This window comes from Bacillus rossius, chromosome 16, assembly GCF_032445375.1.
Source record: "Bacillus rossius redtenbacheri isolate Brsri chromosome 16, Brsri_v3, whole genome shotgun sequence".
In the NCBI taxonomy this organism is placed as follows: Eukaryota; Metazoa; Arthropoda; class Insecta; order Phasmatodea; family Bacillidae; genus Bacillus; species Bacillus rossius.
Window position 1 is genome coordinate 46,267,360 of NC_086343.1, and position 23,035 is coordinate 46,290,394.

The following is a 23,035-nucleotide window of genomic DNA, read 5'->3' on the forward strand; positions in this document are numbered from 1 at the left end:
CTTCAAAGATCACTACGTATCATTTAGTATCGCAGTTGCTAAAGCTGGAACGAAAATTTCTTACTTTCTATGGAAAAATTTAGTCCACAGAGTTCTATCTAGTGGTAGTCTTACGAACATTACTCGATCAAAATGTCCGAAACGTGAACGATAAAAATGAGACGTAAAAATATTGAATTTGCTGCTATAATGTACATACGTATTTGTGTGGCGGTAATTTATTTTTAATTTTGATAACTTATTAAATGTACACGCGTTCGCCCATTCTTTAACTATGCAGGGAAAATTATTTATTTTTACCAAACAAACTGAGCACCATTTCTGGCTACATGTAGCCTACCGAGGCCACTCGATTACGACTTGTTTATAATATGAACAGTGGACAATAGTGATGGGCAGAACGGTTCTTTTGACCGAATCGGTTCTTTTGGATCAGTTCCGTGAAATGATTCGTTCAGAACGTTTCGTTCATCTCGGTCATTTCGTTCTTTTCTGTGTATGGGATCTGGCTCTTTTATCAGGTGTCGTAACTCGTCCATCCTTTTTAGCTACGTGTTTGCTTCCAGCCTCCCCTCGTTATCGCGTGACCCGATAACGAGAGGAGGCTGGATCGCGTGGGTGGTTATTTTTATCTACTCTGCATGGGTAAATTAAATTTCAAACGTCTAATTGTATACTGATTGTTACAAAAATATTGACTGTTGAACGCTGCAAATGCTTCCTGCAGTGATTCTCTATAATACGGGAGCATTTGCAAATATGATCGTATTGATGATTATTCCTATATAATCGTGTCCGAAATTAGTTGTACCACTTTTTAAGTTACAAATATTAATATACAGGCTATTTACACTCTAGTGACAGTAAAGTGTTTACATGTAGACCAACACATTTAGAGAAAAAAAGACAAAAATTTAATACTACAACTGCGATTCAGTATGAAGAGAGACAAATGAAGTACATTAATTAACCCAAAAATGGTAAGTGTGAACATTTTTAGTTACTTTCCTTGTTATTTTTAATTCATACTGTTTTTTTAGTTTTTTTATTTCCAAATTTGTTTATGTGAATGGGAAAAAGCATTTTTAAACCACTACTTAACAGTTAACATTTTCAAGTATAGATATTTTTCATGTTACCCTATTTTATTTGATCAGTTATCGTTCGCTCTTGTGAACATGCGCACGCTGTGATTACTAATTCTTCAGACTCTTGACGTCATGAATCATTTCACGAACGAATCAGACCAGGCGCGTGGCCGGTTCTCATCTCGTTCTCTCGTTCTCTCCGTGTTTTCGTTCTTCCGAATCTTTCAAGGTACCGGCTCCTAAAAGAGCCGGTTCTTTACATCGCGAACGAATCGCAAGATTTCGTTCTCTCAAAGATTCGTTCTTTTTGAACGAATAGTTCACGAACGACCCATCACTAGTGGACAATCGAGTAGCATATTGCGGAGATAAACGTTAATGTGATCCAGAATAGACGTTTTGTGAAAATACTTGTAATTATATGAAAATATTTGAGATAAATGTGCATTATGTCGGCAAAATTTGTTCGTGATACACGGGAAAACGTATCAACATTGACAAAAGTTGTGCGCTATATCCAATAAATTAATACATAACCTCACATCATTTTGCCGGGACCGAGACAGAAATTCACAATAAACGTGAATTCATTATAGGCGGGTTCACTATAAACGGGTTCTACTGTACTTATTTAATTAACAGAAATACGAAGTTGCCTGATGTGTAAATTTTCTTTTAAAGACTTTTTAAACATTATAATCTTTATCTGTTCGTCTGCGTCGCCGCGGTGTATCGCTTATAAAAATGTAGCCAGCGCTACTTGGCATCATTCATGTTTGGTTATGTTGCTTCCCGTATAGAACGTGCACACGTAGTCGAATATCGATATATCGCCGATTTCATGCAACGCGCGCTCTCTGTCAAGTGCCGAGTTAACTACATTTGATAGCCCGCACTTTTTCGTGGTGAGTGTGTACTACGATAGTTATGCGTTAGTTCAGGCTCGCATTTGGGTCACAGATTTTGTTTTCTATTTAAAGTTGAAGAAAGAATTTTGTTGCATGACTTATTAATTTAAATTGTTTGACGTGCTCTTGTATACTCCACTTTTTAAATAAATGTACTTTCCATGAATGGGTTTTGTTTTTATGAATAATTTTACCTTGCAAAAAAAATTTTTCCCCCGCATAAACGTGCACCCCTACTTTTCAAACTTGATTTTAAGTATAAAATGTGCGACGATTATGCAATAAAACACGGTAACCTAACAAAATAAGTATGTACTCAAATTATAATTTTTTGGAATTTGTTTTAATTTCCTCCCAAAAAAAAATTGTTCAATTACTATTTTTATGTCCCAAAATCCAGGCCATAAACTATATTTAAAAAGTGGAAAAACATTGCACTTTGCATTTTAGTAATTTTATTGTTTAGGTCAACACTGTGTTTAGTGAATGGTTTCGTTTGTCCCTTTGTTTAAATTGGATTAAGTTAATTTTATAACCTCTATAAACATAAACATTGTGTATATTTGACCTGTTTACACCAGGCAATAGGAGTAGGCATGGTGCTTCTGTTTAAAATAACAACTTCATTTATGAACCATAAAATTAAAATAATATGCTAATTATCTCTAGGAGACATCCTGGATTAAAAGAATTCTAGCCTTTGATCCTGCAGTGCATTAAAACATATCTGAACACGTTTGAATTTTAATTTTTTTTGTTTTATTTATTATTCCAATGTGTCTGCATGATTCAGCATAAGTTATGTTAGTTTGAATATAATACGAGTTATAGAAATGATCAGGTGTAAATTGGGGACCTAAATTTTTGAATACTTTTTTGCATTGAAAATGTAATTTAATAGTGTGAAATTCTTGATTTATAAGTTTATGTATTAGCAGTGTGTATATTTTTATATTTTGTGAACAATCCCATAGAAAAAAATTAGGTTTGCATAGAAATTTTTGGATATTAGAGTTTGGATTCATGATTCAGTAATCTCATAAGGATTCAGATTATGGATTTCGATTTGAAAAAAAAAAATGGATTCACCGCATCTATATTTTATTTTATTTTTGTTTGATGCACTGTATTTGAAAAATTTACTTTAGGACTTGGGAGTAACTAAACATTGTCAGTTATTCCTGCTCTGTAAACACTCAACTTTGAAGCTGAGAACAAGCAAAATCCATCAAAATATGTCGACAAGTTTAACTTTTAAACTCGACTCAACATTCATGGTTTTGGAAAAGATTTGCAGCTATACATTTCTGGTTAAGAGTAAAGATATCCCTCCAGTCGCTTAGCATTTAAAGATATCATGTAATACAATGTAATCGAAGTGTTAGATGGTCACTCACATTTTTTAAAAGTTGTAACAAATATTTCTAGTATAATGACTTTTAATATAATAACAGTATTAAATCCTGTAATCTATGGTTCGCGGTCTGTAATCTGCACCACATTGAGCCACTCTTGCTCATATTTTTTTGGATGGATTCTGGCTGTTGACTTTGGTTCCAGGTCAAAATAATGCGCTGTTGGGATTAAGAGTTTGCTCCGAGTGTTTGTTTTCTAGCGGCTTACATTTCACGGGGTACAAGAAGACCAATGCTGATCGGGATTTTGATTGCTGTAGAACAGCTTATTAGAAATTTTTTCGAATACCAACACACTTTATACTAACGTTCCTAAGGTATTCCAGTTAAAACTAAGTTGATGTACGATAATGCAGCCAAAACTGCTACTCCCGCATAGTCGTGGTCCTGGGTATGCCTGATTGAAGACTTTTCACTGAACTATTGCTATTGCAGTAAATTACACCCACAAAGACTAAAACATACAAACGACACGTTTACCTCTCTTAGCCTATAGTGGCCCAGCCGAGGTATCATATTTACTAGTGACAATAATTACATAAGTTATTTTATCAGTGAGTGAACTAATACTAGTTAACGATACAATTAAAAATTTCCTGCCAGGATTTGAGTTGAGAGTCAAGCGGTCATACTGAGGTCCGCACAGGGAGGAATCTGGAGGATGTTCCACCCCTAGAGGAGAGCGGTATTTGGCCCAAACAGAAACTCTGTAGTTTGGTTTCCGTGGGGACGTGGTGTGTGGTCACACGAACGAGCAGGTACAAGTGGCTACGTGCCTGCTCGAGGCGCTTGACGGCGACGGGCGTGTTCTTCCAGATGCCCTTGTAGACGGTGCCGAAGCCGCCCCGGCCGAGGATGGCGTCCCTGCTCCAGCCGCCGGTGGCGCGCTCCAGCTCCGCGTACGCCACCTGGGGGATGGCGCTGCAGCTCTCCACCCGCGACGACGCGTCCGAGCCGGCTGCGAGCACACCACACAGCACCCGCCACTGAGCACCACCAGGTCACCGAGCAGCCAGCCGGGGCGACGTCTCAACAGCACAAGGAACCACCGCACGGAGAAGAAAGGGAGACAATCGTAAGACTATTTACAGGTTTTTACGTTGCCATATTTGTTACAATTACGAACTTCCAGTGTATACTCCATTGTGTAATTTATTGTAGGAGTGTCTTATGTATCTCATTTCGGCAATCAAATTACTTTCCGTAAACACAGATGGCAGCAATTGCGTACTTGCACACTTGAGTACTCGCTCGCATACTTCTGTGCTAGGGTGATATGGGTGTGTGAAACTTTCGAAATTTTAAGTCTATTTGAAGACTAAATTTCTTCGACTTCCTCAACCTCAAAATTGAAAAAAAAATTTGAAAGATCCTAGAGACATTTCTAAAACCAGAATTTTTTAACAGCTAGATTTAATGCTGTTGTTCAGGACCACACAAATAACATCTGCAGTGTCAGCTGCGTTTCCCCAGGAAGAGAACCAGTTAAGTGTTAAGGATGGTTTAAATATTTCAGCTCGTTTCCCAGGCAGATACAGCGCAGCATGCTCACCCTCACCCTCCTAGCGTAATACCTGCGCCAGCGATGTTCATGCGACAGCTCTGGCAACTATGTTTTTCTGGCTAACCAACAAGAAAAGGGTGACTCACCATTGCAAGGAAAACAGCACGTGGGCACTTTTAATACTAGCTTAAATATATTGGAGAGAAAAAAAATATACTATACTTTCACTACATTCTATTCAAGAAAAGGCCAGACATATTTGGCAGGTGTTTCAGTAAAAATTTACTCTCGAGCAAATGAAAGTTCTTGTATAGTTAAAAAAATTGGTTGTCTGTAAAGTCGGTTACGGACGATAGTTTAACGTGACAACGTCATAACAAAACATTGATGAAATGATTGCATACTTTTATGAATAAAAACGAATCATTTTTAATGAATTATCACTATTTTGTATGGATACAAAGAAGGAGTGAAATGAAATCTACAATTTAATTGATAAAGTTACTTTTATTTGCACTCATTAATTCAAATATGTTTATTACTTTAACGAAGAGATTATTTTAACTATAACTTTTATACATGTCTGCTATTTAACTTCAAGATCATCGAGAATGTTTTACGCTTTTTCGCAATTACACATTTAACGACGAAGTTTTTCGTCGTGAAATTAAACGTAGAATTTAATAACAATGCCCTTGCAGTTAATAAAATAAGTATTAGTAAGTTTAAGAATGAATTTCGGCTTTAATCTCCAACCCAGACGCTCGTGGTGCGCTGGGGTCGAGATTAAAATTTGTCGAGAATAATTTACGTTTTTCTGTCTTCCAGTGCTCAAAATGATATGCAATTGTGGCCCCGGTCACGAAATTTTATTTATAATTCATTAATAATAATGCCCCTCGTGATAAACAAAGGAAAATATGTATTAATGAGTGCCTGGTTGTCGCGGAAGCGGATAGATAGCGCGATTCATTCGGTTTGCGTCCGTCACCATAGATGACAGTAGGTACTATAGGGGAATAATATTATTTCATTTTTATAATACGATTTTATAACAAATACGCATCCCAAATACACCAAACTTATTTATAATGTGTTACAATATATTTAAAACATTGTGCAAAAGATCCCGGGTGTAATTTGAATTATTATGTGTAACTGTAAAACACCATTGTTCGTACAAAAACGTATTAGAAAATTCAACATTACTTTTAAATAACCGTACTGATTGTGCTGAAAATCGGTGGACAATTGTCAAATTACATAATATTAATAATTGAAACAACGAAAACATAATTGAAAAGTCAAATCGATGGTTGTTCCAATCGAGTGGAAGAGAAATAGATGCGGCACAAGCGTACAATGAGCGTAACGGGACACATCGTAGTGGGACAATGTGCTTTACGGGACACATCGTAGTGGGACAATGTGCTTTACGGGACACGTTTCGTGCGTGCAGCCGGCGTTCATTGATTTATTAGACGTTGTCACGTCAAAAAAAAATATATATTGATAGACAATTGACTAGTATAGTGACAAAACAATGTTGGAGAAAGCACCAGTAAAAAGAAAAATAATTTTATCACAAACAGAGTATCTATTTTTTTCCTACACATAAGATGAATCAAAAATTAAAATTCATTAATGTTAAATACTACACTTATCTATACTCCCCAAATACATACGCACACACAAAAACATATGTATGCATGCACACACACACACACACACGCACACACGCACACAGATATATATATATATGTGTGTGTGTGTGTGCGTGTGTGTGTGTGTGTGTGTGTGTATATATATATATATATAAAGATAGAAAGATAGATAGTAGGCCTGTGATAATAATCAAATTTTTGAATACAAATATGAATAATAAACTATATGTATTCAATTCAATCTCAAATACTAACACTTAGAAATAAAGATATTTGTTTGCTATGAAGTTGTTAAATGATGTGGAAAAACATTTTAGAGGGATTCCAAATCTCATTCTTACTATTCAAATTTGATATTCAGATCGTGAATAATTTGATATTATAAAGTCAACGTTTGTACTTTATAGAAATATTTATATTGATCAATTTTGGTGGTTGCAGAAGTCGAAACAAAAAATTGTTTGATTTATGATATGCAAATCTTTACAAATTTTAAATAAGCTAAAACGTTATTTTGTCTCTGGAAGTATGCTTATCTTTGGTTTTTTTTTTTAAAAAAAGGTAATAAATTTGTTGTTTATTACTATATTTGTAAAGAATAGGAGATTCATTTTGATTATATTTTGCCTGCGTTAAAGCATTGATTTTTTTTTTGTTGTTTAAAGAAAAATTGTAGAATCGCGTGTTACAAACAAGGACAAGTGAAAATATTCTTTTAGAATATTCGGTTTTGTTCCATTTTTTCGGTCATTGATAATATGTGTCCGTAATTTTAGCAGCAAACTGGAAACTTCGTATGATTTGAATTAATACTTAAAAGAGATATTGAAGAGCTGTTTTAGTAACGATTTCAACACTAAAATTCACGGAAGAACATTCAACGAAACTTTTATACTAGAACGAAGATCTGCATAATTATGTTACCTTAATCGACGCAAAGAAGAACGGTTAAAAATATCTTGAGGATTTGAGAGAGAGACAATTCAATTATTCAATCGACGACGACTGAACCACGTTAAAATAGGAAAGGCGCTGCAGTTTTGACGACACGAGCTAATAAGAAGACGTCTCGGGAGCCTAGCAGGAGGACAACCCAGCAGTCCGGTACGAGAGGAGGACTGAGTCAACGACCTACCAGCTATCCAGAGCAGGAGAGCCAGCTACACGCGGATCGTCGCAGAGTCCTGGTCATCGAGGAAGTCAATACGTCTGTAGAGGCTATAACTGTCACTGAGGTCGGTTTTTTTTCCAGTCCCCGTCCAGTCGTCGATTTGGAACGTTTCCCGTTTGTTGAATTTCACGAACATTATTTTTTTTATAAAAAACATTGATTTCCGCCTGAAAGACTTACCAGCGTCATAATTTAAATCCAAATCTGAATCTCTTGTTCTATAATTATTAGAATAACCAAACTAATTAATTTAAATTAACTCTCGGGATCCCAAGACTATTGAATAGTAAATATCTGTTTGGAATTCTTTCAGGGCATTAAATTTGATATAAACGTTAGTCTCTGATGTAGTAATGTTTCACCAACACTCAGTGGTCCACGCTCACCGAGTGCTTTCAATCCTGGCTTAATACATAATTTTTACTTAATTTGAACTTACCACAACTTAACTTTAAACAGAAACATATAGAATTATTGAATCGTTTACATGATATAAAACAAATTGTTGATATATTTACACTACACTAACTTTGAATGAGGTTTTTTTTTGTTTTGTTTTGAACTGGATAAACTTGTTACATACATACACAAAGAATTCCAAGCATTCTAGAATAAGTTTATAGTCTAGTAGGATAAAAATGTGATCAATGTATGTATATAATAATTGTACACTGCAACGGCTCTGCCGCACTCACATTAGTTTTAATATACACCTACTTTAGTTACAGACGCAATTTACATTTATTTACGACACATAAACTAGTTACATTGATTTACCTTCATAATTTTAGCTGTTTGAACCAAGAACATCAAATTCATTTTTTTTTTAAACTGACGGAACTCGACGGTTGTGAAAATTTGTTAAAGAAACATAATCAATTTTTTTTAGCTTCACACACCCGTTGGTACGTCAGTTCTGGCGCCCAACGTTTAGGCTTGAATTTAGGTGAAACACACTGACTACTACACTGAGACGTGGAGAATACGAACGTTAGGACACATTTAGTCTGGAAATCGAAAAATATGCCATTTGGAGAAAATAGAGAACCATACTTCCTCAGAGGAAATGCGCTAGAAGAGAACAGTAGCACACATTCAGAAACGAATGCTGAAGAAAGGCTAGAAACGGGAGAAATAGGAGCAGAGACGATGTCGGAACTCCATGACAATACGAACGTCCCGAATAACCAACAGTTACAACGAGGTGAGGAAACGACTCGAACAGAAAATGAACACCAAACCGTGACACTGGAACAAATGTTTCGAGTGCTACAAGAGGAAAAACAGGAACGTGAACGCGAAAGACAGGAACAGGAACACGAAAAACAGGAGAATGCCAATAGACTAGACAATATTGTACGAATCTTGAATACGACGTTAAATAATTTGACTGCAGAAACGGAACAAATTAGGACGGAGGTTACACAAACACAACGGACCATGGAACAAAACTTTTTTGTTGTACACGAGCGGATTGAAACCCTAGAGAATACGGTACCGCTGTTAAAAGAAAATGTCAGTCAAGTACAGAAGGATTTAGAAAGTAAAGTAAACCGAGTAGAAATACGAGTAGAAGAAATCGAGAGGAAATTTACACAAAACACTGCGTTGAATATTACTAAATCAACTGTCCCCAATAAAAATAATAACAGAAGCGAAAACATTAGTGTAGCTAGTTCAACTGGGATAAGTGTAGAACCAGTCACTATAGTTAGAAATAATGTTCCGTTAGTTACTGATTCCATGTTGACCCTGCATCATCCTGCTCGAAAATGGCTAGATAACGTACCTAGTTTTGCCGGAAAAAGCACAGAAAATCCCAGAAAATTTATTAACCAGTTCGAAGAGTATTGTAATACGTTTAACCTATCCGAGACAGACAAGATGAAAAGCATTGGCCATTGTCTAAAAGACACCGCATTCTATTGGTGGGAATTACTGAAAGATTCTATCACTGAATATAGTACATTCCGTAAGGCATTTATACAACAATTCTGGAGCACCAGAATACAAAGCAATTTACGTATTCAGTTTCATTCTGATAAGTTTGACCCTAAAAGAAGCCAGAATCTAGAAGCACACATCAACAACATGTATGAGAGAACTCGCTATTTGAACTGCAACATGGAAGACGAGGAATTTATAGCGATGATACTATCACAGCTACCCGTTAGATATCAGTTACAGTTAAGCGGACGAAATTACAACGGAATAGTAGATTTTAAGGAACAGTTACTGAACTACGACAGGCTAGAAAAACTAGACCGAACTAGCGTGAATAAGGAGACGTTCGAGCGGAAGAACAATAATCCACCCGCACCATTGTACCAAAATTGGCGAAATAAACCTACAGCCACGAATAACGAACAGAGATCACCTCGCATAAACGCTTTTAACGTAGAACAACCTAGACAGCAATGGTATCATAAAGGATACAGGGGACGATACAGAAACTTTAATTATTGGAATCAACCGAACCATACTAATGGGAACCAAAGACAACAGGGTAATTACAACCGGGAACAATACCCTAACCAACGACGGGAAGGGGCCGTTTGGAGTTCAGGTCCAAAAACTAATACGTATCCGATAGAAGAAGGATTCGCATGTGACCGGAATGCATCACACGGACAATATCGAGTAGAAGCACAGAGTTTTCAGCCGACAGAGAAAGCAATAACGACTGTAAACCACACCGAGCAAGGAACATCGCGAGTTGAAAATAATCGACAATTTATTTCTCCAAGTAACTGTGATAATGACACGAAATGGCAGTGTAACCGAAATAATGATGGTGTTAATTTTAGTCAAAGAGTGGACTCAAATCATACTACTTCAGAGAGGTCTGGTCGAATTACACCAACATGGCAACCTGACCAGATACCTGGACTTGTTAACCGCAAGGAAAACTAAGCAGGGAGGGCGTATCACAGCTCCTATCACCACTCCCTAATACGAATTTGGAAGGGGCTAAACATCACCGTGAACCTTGTCTAGAAAACCAATCGAACACAGTCATCACGAAAAGAATAAATACCGTAATATTCAGAGAAAACGAACGCGACTTTCTGTTAAGCGAACCGTGCATCGAAGCCGGGAATGCAAAAGAAGCCTTGTGTCCTGAAATAACACTTAGCATAAATGGGGTCAAATCACCGGTTCTACTAGACAGCGGAGCAGAAGTTTCATGTATTAGCGAAGATTGTATAGAAATGATAGAAAGTACAGTAATCAAATTACCACGTATGCCTGTCCCGACCATTAAAATTTTAGGAGTAACGTCAAGGGCTAGTCCCATTATTAATAAACAGACTTTGCTAGAAATTGAAGGATTAGGTAGCGTAAAGCGCGTACCTGTTTTGATAGTGAAAGGTTTGGCAAAACCAATTATACTTGGAATCGATTTTTTGACCACATACAAAATTATCATGGATTTCGGAGGATGGATGATTACGGCTATGGATAGCTTAGAGAACCCGACCACCACGGAAAAATGGGAAGTGACGGACAACTGCGTATCACTCCTTCGTGACGTAAATTCGTATGCTATGATATGCTCTACCATGGCAAGTAATTTAAATGCGACCGATGACGATTTGCGTAATGCCATGAGTGAAATTACTCTGATTAGCGACAAGGAGAAAACGGAACTATTTCAAGTTTTAAAGCATTTCCAAGACGTATTTTCCGACAAACCTGGACTAAACAAATTATACCAAGCTAGCATAGAGGTGAAACCAGGCGAGCCATTTCATAGAAAATCATACCCGATTCCAGCCAAATTTTTGAGTGAAGCTGAAGAATACTTACAATTGATGTTAGACTGGAAGGTAGTTGAACGAGCTCCTAGCCCATACACCAATGCTATCCTGTGCGTCAGAAAGAAGGACGGTTCCGTACGCCTATGTCTGGATGCGCGGGAAATTAACAAGATTACCATACGAGACCGAGAAAGCCCACGGCCGACAAATGACATTCTACGCTTATATCAAGGAGTAAAATTTCTAACAACTTTAGATTTGTCAGCCGGGTATTGGCAAATTCCATTGAAGAAGGAATCACGGAAATACACGTCCTTTTTATTTAAAAATTTCCAGTACATATTTCGAGTCATGCCTTTTGGGTTATGCAATGCCGTGGCTGAATTCACGAGATGTCTAGACCAAACATTAGGACCGGAATGCAAAAACTTCGCTCGTGCTTATGTACTTATAACTTCGACATCCCTGGAAGAACACTTTATCCATATCGGCATTGTTTTGACCAAGCTACGTGACGCTGGCGAGACGGCAAAATTGAAGAAATCTGTGTTTTGTCGCCAAGAATTACCTTTCTTAGGCCATATTTTGACACCAACCGGCATTAAAACATCACCCGAAAAATTACAAAGTATTACTAATTTTCCAACACCAAAGAACGTCAAACAATTGAGAACTTTTCTTGGCGTGATCGGATTTTATCGTAATTATAGTGATAAGATAGCTAAAATAGCTGTACCACTTTTCGGTTGATTAAAGAAGGGACAAACATGGAAGTGGTGCGATGAAGAAAAGAAAGCATTCGAGGACTTGAAGAAAATTTTCATTGAAGAACAAGTATTGCATCACCCTATTCTAGGTAGAGTTTTTTTGTTGTATACAGATGCTTCCGCTTATGCGCTAGGTGCAAAATTAGCGCAAATCGATGACGAAGATATAGAACGAACAGTCGCAATGGCAAGCCGAACACTAAATAGTGCCGAAAAAAATTATACAGTCACAGAACGAGAAACTTTAGCAATTGTATGGGCCTTACAAAAATTTAGGGACTTATTGTTGTGTGAACGTGTAAAACTGCTTACTGATCATCAATCATTATTATTTCTTAAAACTGGCAAAATTTTCGGTAGTAGGCTAACTCGATGGTGTCTACTTATACAAGAATATGACATTGAGATTTGCCATATTAAAGGCAAAGAAAATGTGGCAGCGGATTACCTTAGCCGGGTACCGGATGTCGTGGAAAACGAAAAACCGAATCATCGTAACCCGAAAGAAATCTTAGTTGCTCATCTAGTGGCGGAACAAATGGCCAACAACGATGTTATCAGGAATGCTTTCCTAAATTTAGCTCAACTTCAAAATGGGGATGAATTTTGCCAAAATATTAAGGGAAAACTTCAAAACATAGTACCAGAACATAAACTCAATACTAAATATTGCATTTCTAACGAAGGTATTTTATTTTACCAAAAGAAACTATGTTCCCGATTCGAGGATTTATGGAAACCGGTCGTACCTAAAGAATTAATAAAGAATATTGCATGGGAAATACATCATAACTGTGCCCACATTGGTTCCAAGAAATTGACCGCTACCTTAAGTAGAAAATTATACTGTCCGAACTTACCCAAAATTGTAGTGAAAATTACGAGATCGTGCGACCTATGCCAAAAAGCAAAACATTCACAATGCAACTTAGTTGGAGAAACACAACCGATAATTCCTAGAGGACCTTTGCAATTGTTGTCGGTAGATTTACTGGGACCATTACCTCGCTCAACTGCAGGAGTAAAATATGTATTTGTAGTCTTAGATGTTTTCTCTAAGTACGCCAAGCTCTACCCAATAGTACATGCTTCCGGCAAGGTCGTCCTTCAGAAAATGAAGAGATTCGAGGCTGAAGTGGGTCACCCCGAAGCGGTTATTTCAGATCACGGTACACAATTTACCAGTTCGATATGGCAAGAAGGATTAAAGGAGATGCATATTACATCCACCATGTCTTCGGTTAGACATCCCCAAAGTAACCCGGTAGAACGACTAATGCGCACGCTAGGCAACATGCTACGCACGTTTTGTTATGATGCACAACAAAGTTGGATGACTAAATTACCATTTATTGAATGTGTTATTAATCATACCATCCATAGTTCTACCAACACCACGCCATATGAAGTGCTTACCGGAAAACCGTCCAATATCATTCCAGAAACAATGGTACCAAAATTACAACATGATGTCGCTGAGGAAGAGCAAGACGAACTGAACGAAATACGACGGGAAACCGAGGAGTTAGTTAGGGCGAAACTAACCTCTGCTGCTGACATGAGAAAGAAGCATCAGAAATTATCCGGAAAAACTACTTTCGATTGCGGAGACCTGGTACTAAAAAGAACCAATCCAACCAGCCAGTTCTGGCAATACGTTACCCGAAAGTTATTTCTACTATTCGACGGACCATACCTCATAACTAAAGTCATTCGGAATAATTGTTATGAACTCTCAGACCTTAACACCAGGCAGATTATAGGACATTACAACATTACCCAACTGAAAGAATATCACAAACCTATTGTGACCGAAAATATTGAATGATTTATACATATGTTTAAAATATCCTTACGTTGACCTAGCATTCTTTGTAAGTTTTTTTTATTTATTGCAACATGTATGTAATATATTCTTGTTAGGATATTATGAGTTTAGTCATTAGTCTTAGTAAATGTAGGAATATGACAACCTCGTTTGGTGGACGATAAATAACAATGAAGTTGTAGATTCTGTTATCTATGTGTATTAGAAATGTCATTCTGTTTGTTCTATGTATGTTTAAACTGCACATAATAGACATTTCTAAGAAGGGGCAATCTATAAAGTCAACGTTTGTACTTTATAGAAATATTTATATTGATCAATTTTGGTGGTTGCAGAAGTCGAAACAAAAAATTGTTTGATTTATGATATGCAAATCTTTACAAATTTTAAATAAGCTAAAACGTTATTTTGTCTCTGGAAGTATGCTTATCTTTGGTTTTTTTTTTTAAAAAAAGGTGATAAATTTGTTGTTTATTACTATATTTGTAAAGAATAGGAGATTCATTTTGATTATATTTTGCCTGCGTTAAAGCATTGATTTTTTTTTTGTTGTTTAAAGAAAAATTGTAGAATCGCGTGTTACAAACAAGGACAAGTGAAAATATTCTTTTAGAATATTCGGTTTTGTTCCATTTTTTCGGTCATTGATAATATGTGTCCGTAATTTTAGCAGCAAACTGGAAACTTCGTATGATTTGAATTAATACTTAAAAGAGATATTGAAGAGCTGTTTTAGTAACGATTTCAACACTAAAATTCACGGAAGAACATTCAACGAAACTTTTATACTAGAACGAAGATCTGCATAATTATGTTACCTTAATCGACGCAAAGAAGAACGGTTAAAAATATCTTGAGGATTTGAGAGAGAGACAATTCAATTATTCAATCGACGACGACTGAACCACGTTAAAATAGGAAAGGCGCTGCAGTTTTGACGACACGAGCTAATAAGAAGACGTCTCGGGAGCCTAGCAGGAGGACAACCCAGCAGTCCGGTACGAGAGGAGGACTGAGTCAACGACCTACCAGCTATCCAGAGCAGGAGAGCCAGCTACATGCGGATCGTCGCAGAGTCCTGGTCATCGAGGAAGTCAATACGTCTGTAGAGGCTATAACTGTCACTGAGGTCGGTTTTTTTTCCAGTCCCCGTCCAGTCGTCGATTTGGAACGTTTCCCGTTTGTTGAATTTCACAAACATTATTTTTTTTATAAAAAACATTGATTTCCGCCTGAAAGACTTACCAGCGTCATAATTTAAATCCAAATCTGAATCTCTTGTTCTATAATTATTAGAATAACCAAACTAATTAATTTAAATTAACTCTCGGGATCCCAAGACTATTGAATAGTAAATATCTGTTTGGAATTCTTTCAGGGCATTAAATTTGATATAAACGTTAGTCTCTGATGTAGTAATGTTTCACCAACACTCAGTGGTCCACGCTCACCGAGTGCTTTCAATCCTGGCTTAATACATAATTTTTACTTAATTTGAACTTACCACAACTTAACTTTAAACAGAAACATATAGAATTATTGAATCGTTTACATGATATAAAACAAATTGTTGATATATTTACACTACACTAACTTTGAATGAGGTTTTTTTTTTGTTTTGTTTTGAACTGGATAAACTTGTTACATACATACACAAAGAATTCCAAGCATTCTAGAATAAGTTTATAGTCTAGTAGGTTAAAAATGTGATCAATGTATGTATAATAATAATTGTACCCTGCAACGGCTCTGCCGCACTCACATTATGTTTAATATACACCTACTTTAGTTACAGACGCAATTTACTTTTATTTACGACACATAAACTAGTTACATTGATTTACCTTGATAATTTTAGCTGTTTGAACCAAGAACATCTAATTCATTTTTTTTTTAAACTGACGGAACTCGACGGTTGTGAAAATTTGTTAAAGAAACATAATCAATTTTTTTTAGCTTCACACACCCGTTGGTACGTCAATATATTCAATTCAAACTATAAATAAAAAATAAAAAAAATTCGCACAGTCTTAATAGATAGTGATAAAAGTTATAAGTACCCCTTTTTATGACCATTAATGTTTACTGTGTACTTTAACAAATAAAAAGTCTTAAATTTGTACAACTTTGAAAAGATGTTAGCTAAAGGCTAACTGTAGCAACATAAGTTAATCTTGGTGTGAAATAACGAAATAAGTAATTTTAGTTTTTAGAATCTTGCTCTCTATTTACAAGCAATGCCAGTTAGATAACTAATTTTTAAGATAAATATTCTTCTTACGTATTGAGATGGACTATTTAGTTATTTTCTACTTCAATAACATCATCACATCCCAAAACACTTTTGGATGGTTTCATACTACCCTGCTTCTTAACAAGTTAACACTAAAAATGTTATTTTTTATACCATCAGAACTAATAAGTTTTAATATATTTTTTTATTTTACTACTTGTTTATTTTTATAAGACCCTAAAATAGTTTTGTTAACAGTATTATTACAGTCGTAATTATTCTGAAAAAAAAAAAAAAAAAAGCAATTCAATATGAACACCAATAATTATTTAAAGAAAAAACTATTTGGAGTTGCAGGTCACATTTAATAACAAGGCATTCTATTTATATACTATTCCAACAGAGCCAAATTTTTTAATATTAAATAATATAAAAATATTTGTGGACAAAAAAAGTTTAAACAAAGATGGTGTCTTTCAGTAACATATTCTTAGAAGTAAAATTGTAATAGATGGTCATCTTGATGAATTCAACAAGAAAATATATTCCTAAAATTATAATTGAAAACTTTTCTTTATAAAAATATAAATTTTTTTTATACATTTGAAACATTTTTCGTTACATTCTAAAGTTGTGTCTTAAACTTTGTGCTCTATGACGTACATCTGGCAACTGAGCACACCGAAAAAAAAGGACAGAGCTAATGGCAGGAATCGTGCACTAGAAAGAGAGAGTACCCTGTTTTATCGCATAATTGTCGCATGCACATAATCGTCGCACCCATATTTTAGGGCATCAAAATTTAGATAAAAAAAACTCTAGCGTAAACGTCGCATGATGTTTTTTGTCCCGCTATTAGATTCTGAGCGCTTTGTGTAGGTATCTCTTCCGTATAAAACAATGTATTTTAAAGTAGAAATCTAATATTCATTTGGACATTACCACTTATTTAATTAACGGAAATACGTAACAGTCTGGTGTGTAAATTATCTTTTAAAGACGTTTTTAAATGTTATAACCTTTATCTGTTCGTCTGCGTCGCCGCGGTATACCGCTTATAAAAATGTAGCCAGCGCTAGTTGCAAATCATTCATGTTTGGTTATGTTGCTTCCAGTATAGAGCGCATACACGTAGTCGAATATCGATATCTCGCCGATTGGATGCAACGCGCGCTCTCTGTTGAGTGCCAAACTAACAACATTTGATAGCCCGCACTCTTTCATGGTATGTACTACAATGATAGTTACACGTTAGTTCACGTCACAGATTCAAGTGGCTTGCATTCGGGTCAAAGATTTTGTTTTTCTATTTAAAGTTGAAGAAAGGTTTTGTTGCATTACTTGTTAATATATATTGTTTGGCGTGCTCTTGTATACTCCACTTTCACTTTAAATAAACGTACTTTCCATGAATGGGTTTTGTTTTTATGATTAACTTTACCTAAAAAAAATTTTTTTCTCGCAGAAACGTCACACCCCTACTTTTCAAACTTGATTTTAGTATAAAATATGCAACGATTATGCGATAAAACACAGTAAATGGCCATTTAAATGTACACTGCAAACTATGGATGAGACAAGCTATAGATCTAGTATATAAGTATTTTTTTTTGTTGTTTTTAAATTCCTTCCTTTACAAGCAGTGGCAGTTGGTTAAATTGCTAAATGATTCCCACATTGTTCCTACTCAGTGTGTGTGATGCAGGAAGTGCTGATAAAAAAACGACTCATGCAGTAAAAATTTTTAACTGCTTGTTCTCATGTCTTATCACTAGGGATGGGGCGACCGAATCCAATATCCGCCGAATCCGCCGAATCCTAGGGATTCGAAGGTTCGACGGGTCTGATATAGGATTCGTCAAAGGATTCGGTTTTTACTATTTACGGGAAAAAAATACAGTAAAACTCGCTTACGAGGTCCCGCATGGTAGGTTTTTCCGTATAAAGCGTTTAAATTGCCCGAGGTCTCGTCATTTACGCCATTAAATGTGTGATATAATGTCCGTTAAAATTTTTTCTGAAACTTCTTGTCTCAAATAATGGCACACGTAAATATGAAGAAAAGACAAATGAACAACAACATACGAAGAAATATGGATGATGTACCATAACTACAGTACAAACCCAATAGTTATTTTAAGATAATTACCATAAAAGGAACTAAAGATTCTTTGTAGAATACCATAATTACTACAGAAGCATGATAGCTACCATATTTGCACTATAGTTATCGTAACAACTGAGATGTATATTTACCGTGATAGTAATGTATTATTTATTTATGACATATTAAATTAAAGAACATTGTTAAAAAAAAAAAAAAAGATGTTAAACTTTGATATGTACGATTCGCACATGTTGCTAAGAAATAATGCGATCTGAAAGAATGCAGTACTACTACAAAAAGTGAAAATGGTACTCGTGGATTTTTAGGTTATAGCAGTCTCTTTCGTTTTTCAGTAATATCGGCCGAAAATTAACACAAGGGCCTAGCGACAGCAATGCTACCGTCCTGCAACTGGCAGCAACTGCCGATCCTCTCCGAAGTTGGCCGATTGGGAGCGCCTACCCCCTGGATGTTTGATTTCCAAGTATCTTTAATGTAACTATCCTAACCAAATCAACCGTCCACAAAGTTTTAAAGTATTTATAATGTAGCTAACCTAACCTAATTGACCATTAGTTATCATGTCCTTATCTGAAAATTACAATTTAATTAATAAATTTACTTTTATTTGCATTCATTATTCAAATATATTTATTACTTTTGAAATTATACGTGCTCGTATTTATTTTTACAAGTACAAAAAAAAATTTGCACCTGCCGAGAATCGAACCGGCAACCTTACGATTAGATGATAGCGCCGCTAAGCGCTCAGCCACGAGGCCATATTTGACAAATAGAAGTTTCAGATGACATATATGATCGTGCCGCCGGCCCCGGAACGAGCGTGAGCGGTGTGGCAGCCGGCCCCGGAACGAGCCAGTTGCCAGTTGCCAGTTGCCAGTTGCCAGTTGCAGGAAGGTAGCATTGCTGTCGCTAGACTCTTCTAAATTAACGAGCGTACTGTATCGGAAGTCGGCAGAAATGCCGATTCAACTAAATATTGGCAAAATCGGCTTCTTCAATACAGCTCTACATTTAATGACATGAGTAAACATATTTCAGACTTCAGGATATTGAAAAAGACTTTAATTTCCATGTAGGTTTATTGTGTGTATGTTTTTTTTTGCAAGTGTAAATTGAATGAAGTAAAATGTTTTTATTTTTATTACTTTCAAATGATTTAACTTTAATGACCAGTTACAGATATTTATGACACTAATTTTGAGGTTAAGCAATTTTACTAAAGCATTCCAGCCAAGCAGGTTGCCAGCGAGAGACGCTTCTCTTTTGCTGGAAACACTATCTCCAATCGTAAAGCTAATTTAACTCCTGAACGTGCAGAACAAATTATTGTTCTGCATGATAGATTAAAGAACAGAATTTAATACTCTGTGACAATCTCTCTCAGAATTATTGTGCTGAAAAGTGGAAATATTGAAACAATGTGAATGTACTTTTCAAACAACATGATTTTTGGTGCTAAGTTTGTTGAAGCTCAGTAAGGACTCCAGAAAAATTGACAAGGGTGAAATTTTTCCAAAGATATGTTACATTTACACAAACATATACTTGGTTATGTTAGTTGGATGATATCAGTTACTAATGAACCAATGGAAACAGGTAAGATTCAATGAAAAAAAATGTTATTTTTATTCTAGCAGTGCAAAATGTAAACACACTCTGTAAATAGTTACCCAAAATTAATAAGCCCACTTCATTTTAATACTTTATTCAAACATGATATTAAGTTTAAGATAAAAATAATTTCCCAAAAGAGTAACTGTACCACAAAAGCTCGAGCTCGGCTCGAAGTAAAATTCTTAGGCTCGCAGACCTCCAGCTTATTTATAGAAAAAATCCTAACCGCTAATCTGTACTAAAACTGAAATTTCTCAAGAAAAAATTGTTGTCTTTATATACACTTATACCAGAAATGTACCAATCTACATGTGATAAAGTCAAGGGACTTTTAGTGCAAGCAGAATACATCTCACTTACATTAGATATGTGGACATCATCTATTAAAAGATTCGGGTTTGGGTTCGAGATTCGGCAATTCCAGTCGAGATTCGAGTTAGGATTCGGATTCGAGGAAATCAGGATTCGCCCCATCCCTACTTATCACAAACCAAGAGGTCATAAAATCAGGAGGGTGTGCATGTTAATTGATACTAAAAAAGACACACAAAAAAAATAGAAAGTTAGATTTTTCAACTTTTATACCAGATGGCTGAGTATTGAGAGTTACAAAAAAAAAAAGGGGGGTTGTCTGTAAAGTCAGTTTACAGACGATAATTTTACGTAATAACGTCATAAGAAAATATTGAGGAAAAATTGCACACTTTTTAAATTTTAAATATTATTTACAGTTTTTGCAAATTTAATTTAAATAATTTGCTTAAATATAATCATGAAAAACTAGTTAAAAAGCCCACCTTAACCTGTTTTATAATTATAGAAGATTTTCTCGCACTGTGGTTGGCCAGTTCTCGCAGTCTCGGCTCAGGCGGAACATGACAATTTTTCGTGCGTGCAGCCGGCGTTAATTGATTTATAAGACGTTATCACGCCAAAAATAGAAAGTTATATTTGTCAACTTGGCTGAGTACTGAGAGGTTGGCCACCCTGCGACACTCACTGGAGCCGCGGCGAGGTGGCTGGACGTCTGTGTTCCCTCGCTGCTGCTGCTGCTGCTGCTGCTGCGTGTTGAGGATCTTGCGCTCAGGCACGGCCGGCAGCACGTCCTTGCTGGGCAGGTCTGCACGCACTGCCGATACGTTGATGTTGCGCGAGTCTATGCGCAGGTTCTTGTCCGCGGAGCGCGAGAGGCCCCGCGCCTCGCTGACCCCCGACGAGCCCTGCACAATGCCGGCCAATCACTACGCATGCTGACTTGACTTAATACTCTGTCTCACATGCATTTTCTAGTCATTACATTTTTTTTTTTAAGTGTTTTACCTATAAGTTTATATAGATAGCTGTCTTGCATATTATATTTGTTTTAAAATTTTTTTAAACAGATATTTAAAAAAGACTAAATAATAACAGTAAAAGGACCGACAAATATTCATGATTATGTTCATTCCAACCACCTTTCGCAGTTCAAAAATAATGTTTACTACATTTTTGGTGTCAAAATTTGAGACTGAATAACAAATGCAATATAGCCATAAATATAAAGTTACAAGATAATACAATCCAATTAATATTAATTACAAGAAAATTACATTTCCAACATGGCATTTAAGATTATACTGTGAAGTAAAACAAATCAAGCAGTAAGATTTGAAAGCCATTGCACCCTGCTTCGCCACCGAGGGTCACGCTTTAATGGCCACGGCTGAGACTAGAATAAGCTACAGAATATGTACATATTGAAAGCCTCAAACTTGATTTAACATCTCAAGGAATTTCAAAATGAATTCCAAGAAAAAAATTCAAAAACAAGTACCAGACCCCAGGTTCCAAAATTAAGAGAGAAGTTAAACATTGAAGAAATTTTCCTTTCAATTGACATCACAATTAATTACGTGCAAATTCCAATCTCTGTTAACTGTTAGAAATGTCTTATATACTAGAAAATCAAAATCCAAATTCTGAACATGTATCTCAAAACAGCCAATAAAAATTGCCATGACATTGAGAAAAACAGAAAATTCTGGTAGATGGTCGGCCAAAAGTTTCGCTTTTTAAACGGAGCATTCTACCGTTGTATTCATGCGGTGTTACAGCTTGTATACTGGTGGGCTACTGTATACCTGAGCTATAACCACATCCATGAAGTAGGAGACACCTACAACATACATGAGGTGGGAGACAACCACCACATCCATGAAGTGGGAGACAACTACCACATCCAAGCGCTGGGAGACAACTACCACAACCAAGAGGTGGGAGACAATCACCACATCCAAGAGGTGGGAGACAACTATCACATACACGAGGTGGGAGACAATCACATCCAAGAGGTGGGAGACAACTACTTCATATACAAATGGGAGACAACTATCACATCCAAGAGGTAGGAGACAACCACCACATCCACAAGGCGGGAGACAACCACCACATCCACGAGGTGGGAGACAACCACCACATCCAAGAGGTGGGAGACAACTACCTCATATACGAGGTGGGAGACAACTATCACATCCAAGAGGTAGAAGACAACCACCACATCCACAAGGTGGGAGACAACCACCACATCCACAAGGTGGGAGACAACCACCACATCCACAAGGTGGGAGACAACCACCACATCCACGAGGTGGGAGACAACCACCACATCCACGAGGTGGGAGACAACCACCACATCCACGAGGTGGGAGACAACCACCACATCCACAAGGTGGGAGACAACTACCACATCCAAGAGGTGGGAGACAACTACCTCATATACGAGGTGGGAGACAACTATCACATCCAAGAGGTAGGAGACAACCACCACATCCACGAGGTGGGAGACAACCACCACATCCACAAGGTGGGAGACAACCACCACATCCACAAGGTGGGAGACAACCACCACATCCACGAGGTGGGAGACAACCACCACATCCACAAGGTGGGAGACAACAACCACAACCACAAGG

At 36.5% G+C, this 23,035-nt stretch overlaps 1 protein-coding gene across 7 annotated transcripts in view; it reads right to left on the reverse strand.

Moving 5' to 3' along the window:
- LOC134539946 (serine/threonine-protein kinase pelle-like) overlaps nt 1–23,035 on the reverse strand; it is a 128,155-nt gene that overhangs the window by 53,007 nt on the left and 52,113 nt on the right. For all 7 annotated transcript variants that reach the window (XM_063382328.1, XM_063382323.1, XM_063382324.1 and 4 more), the window contains 2 exons: nt 21,085–21,304; nt 4,188–4,369 (listed from right to left, as the gene is read on the reverse strand). In XM_063382328.1, coding sequence (XP_063238398.1) covers nt 4,188–4,369; nt 21,085–21,304 — 402 coding nt within the window. The remainder of the gene's footprint in view (nt 1–4,187; nt 4,370–21,084; nt 21,305–23,035) is intronic.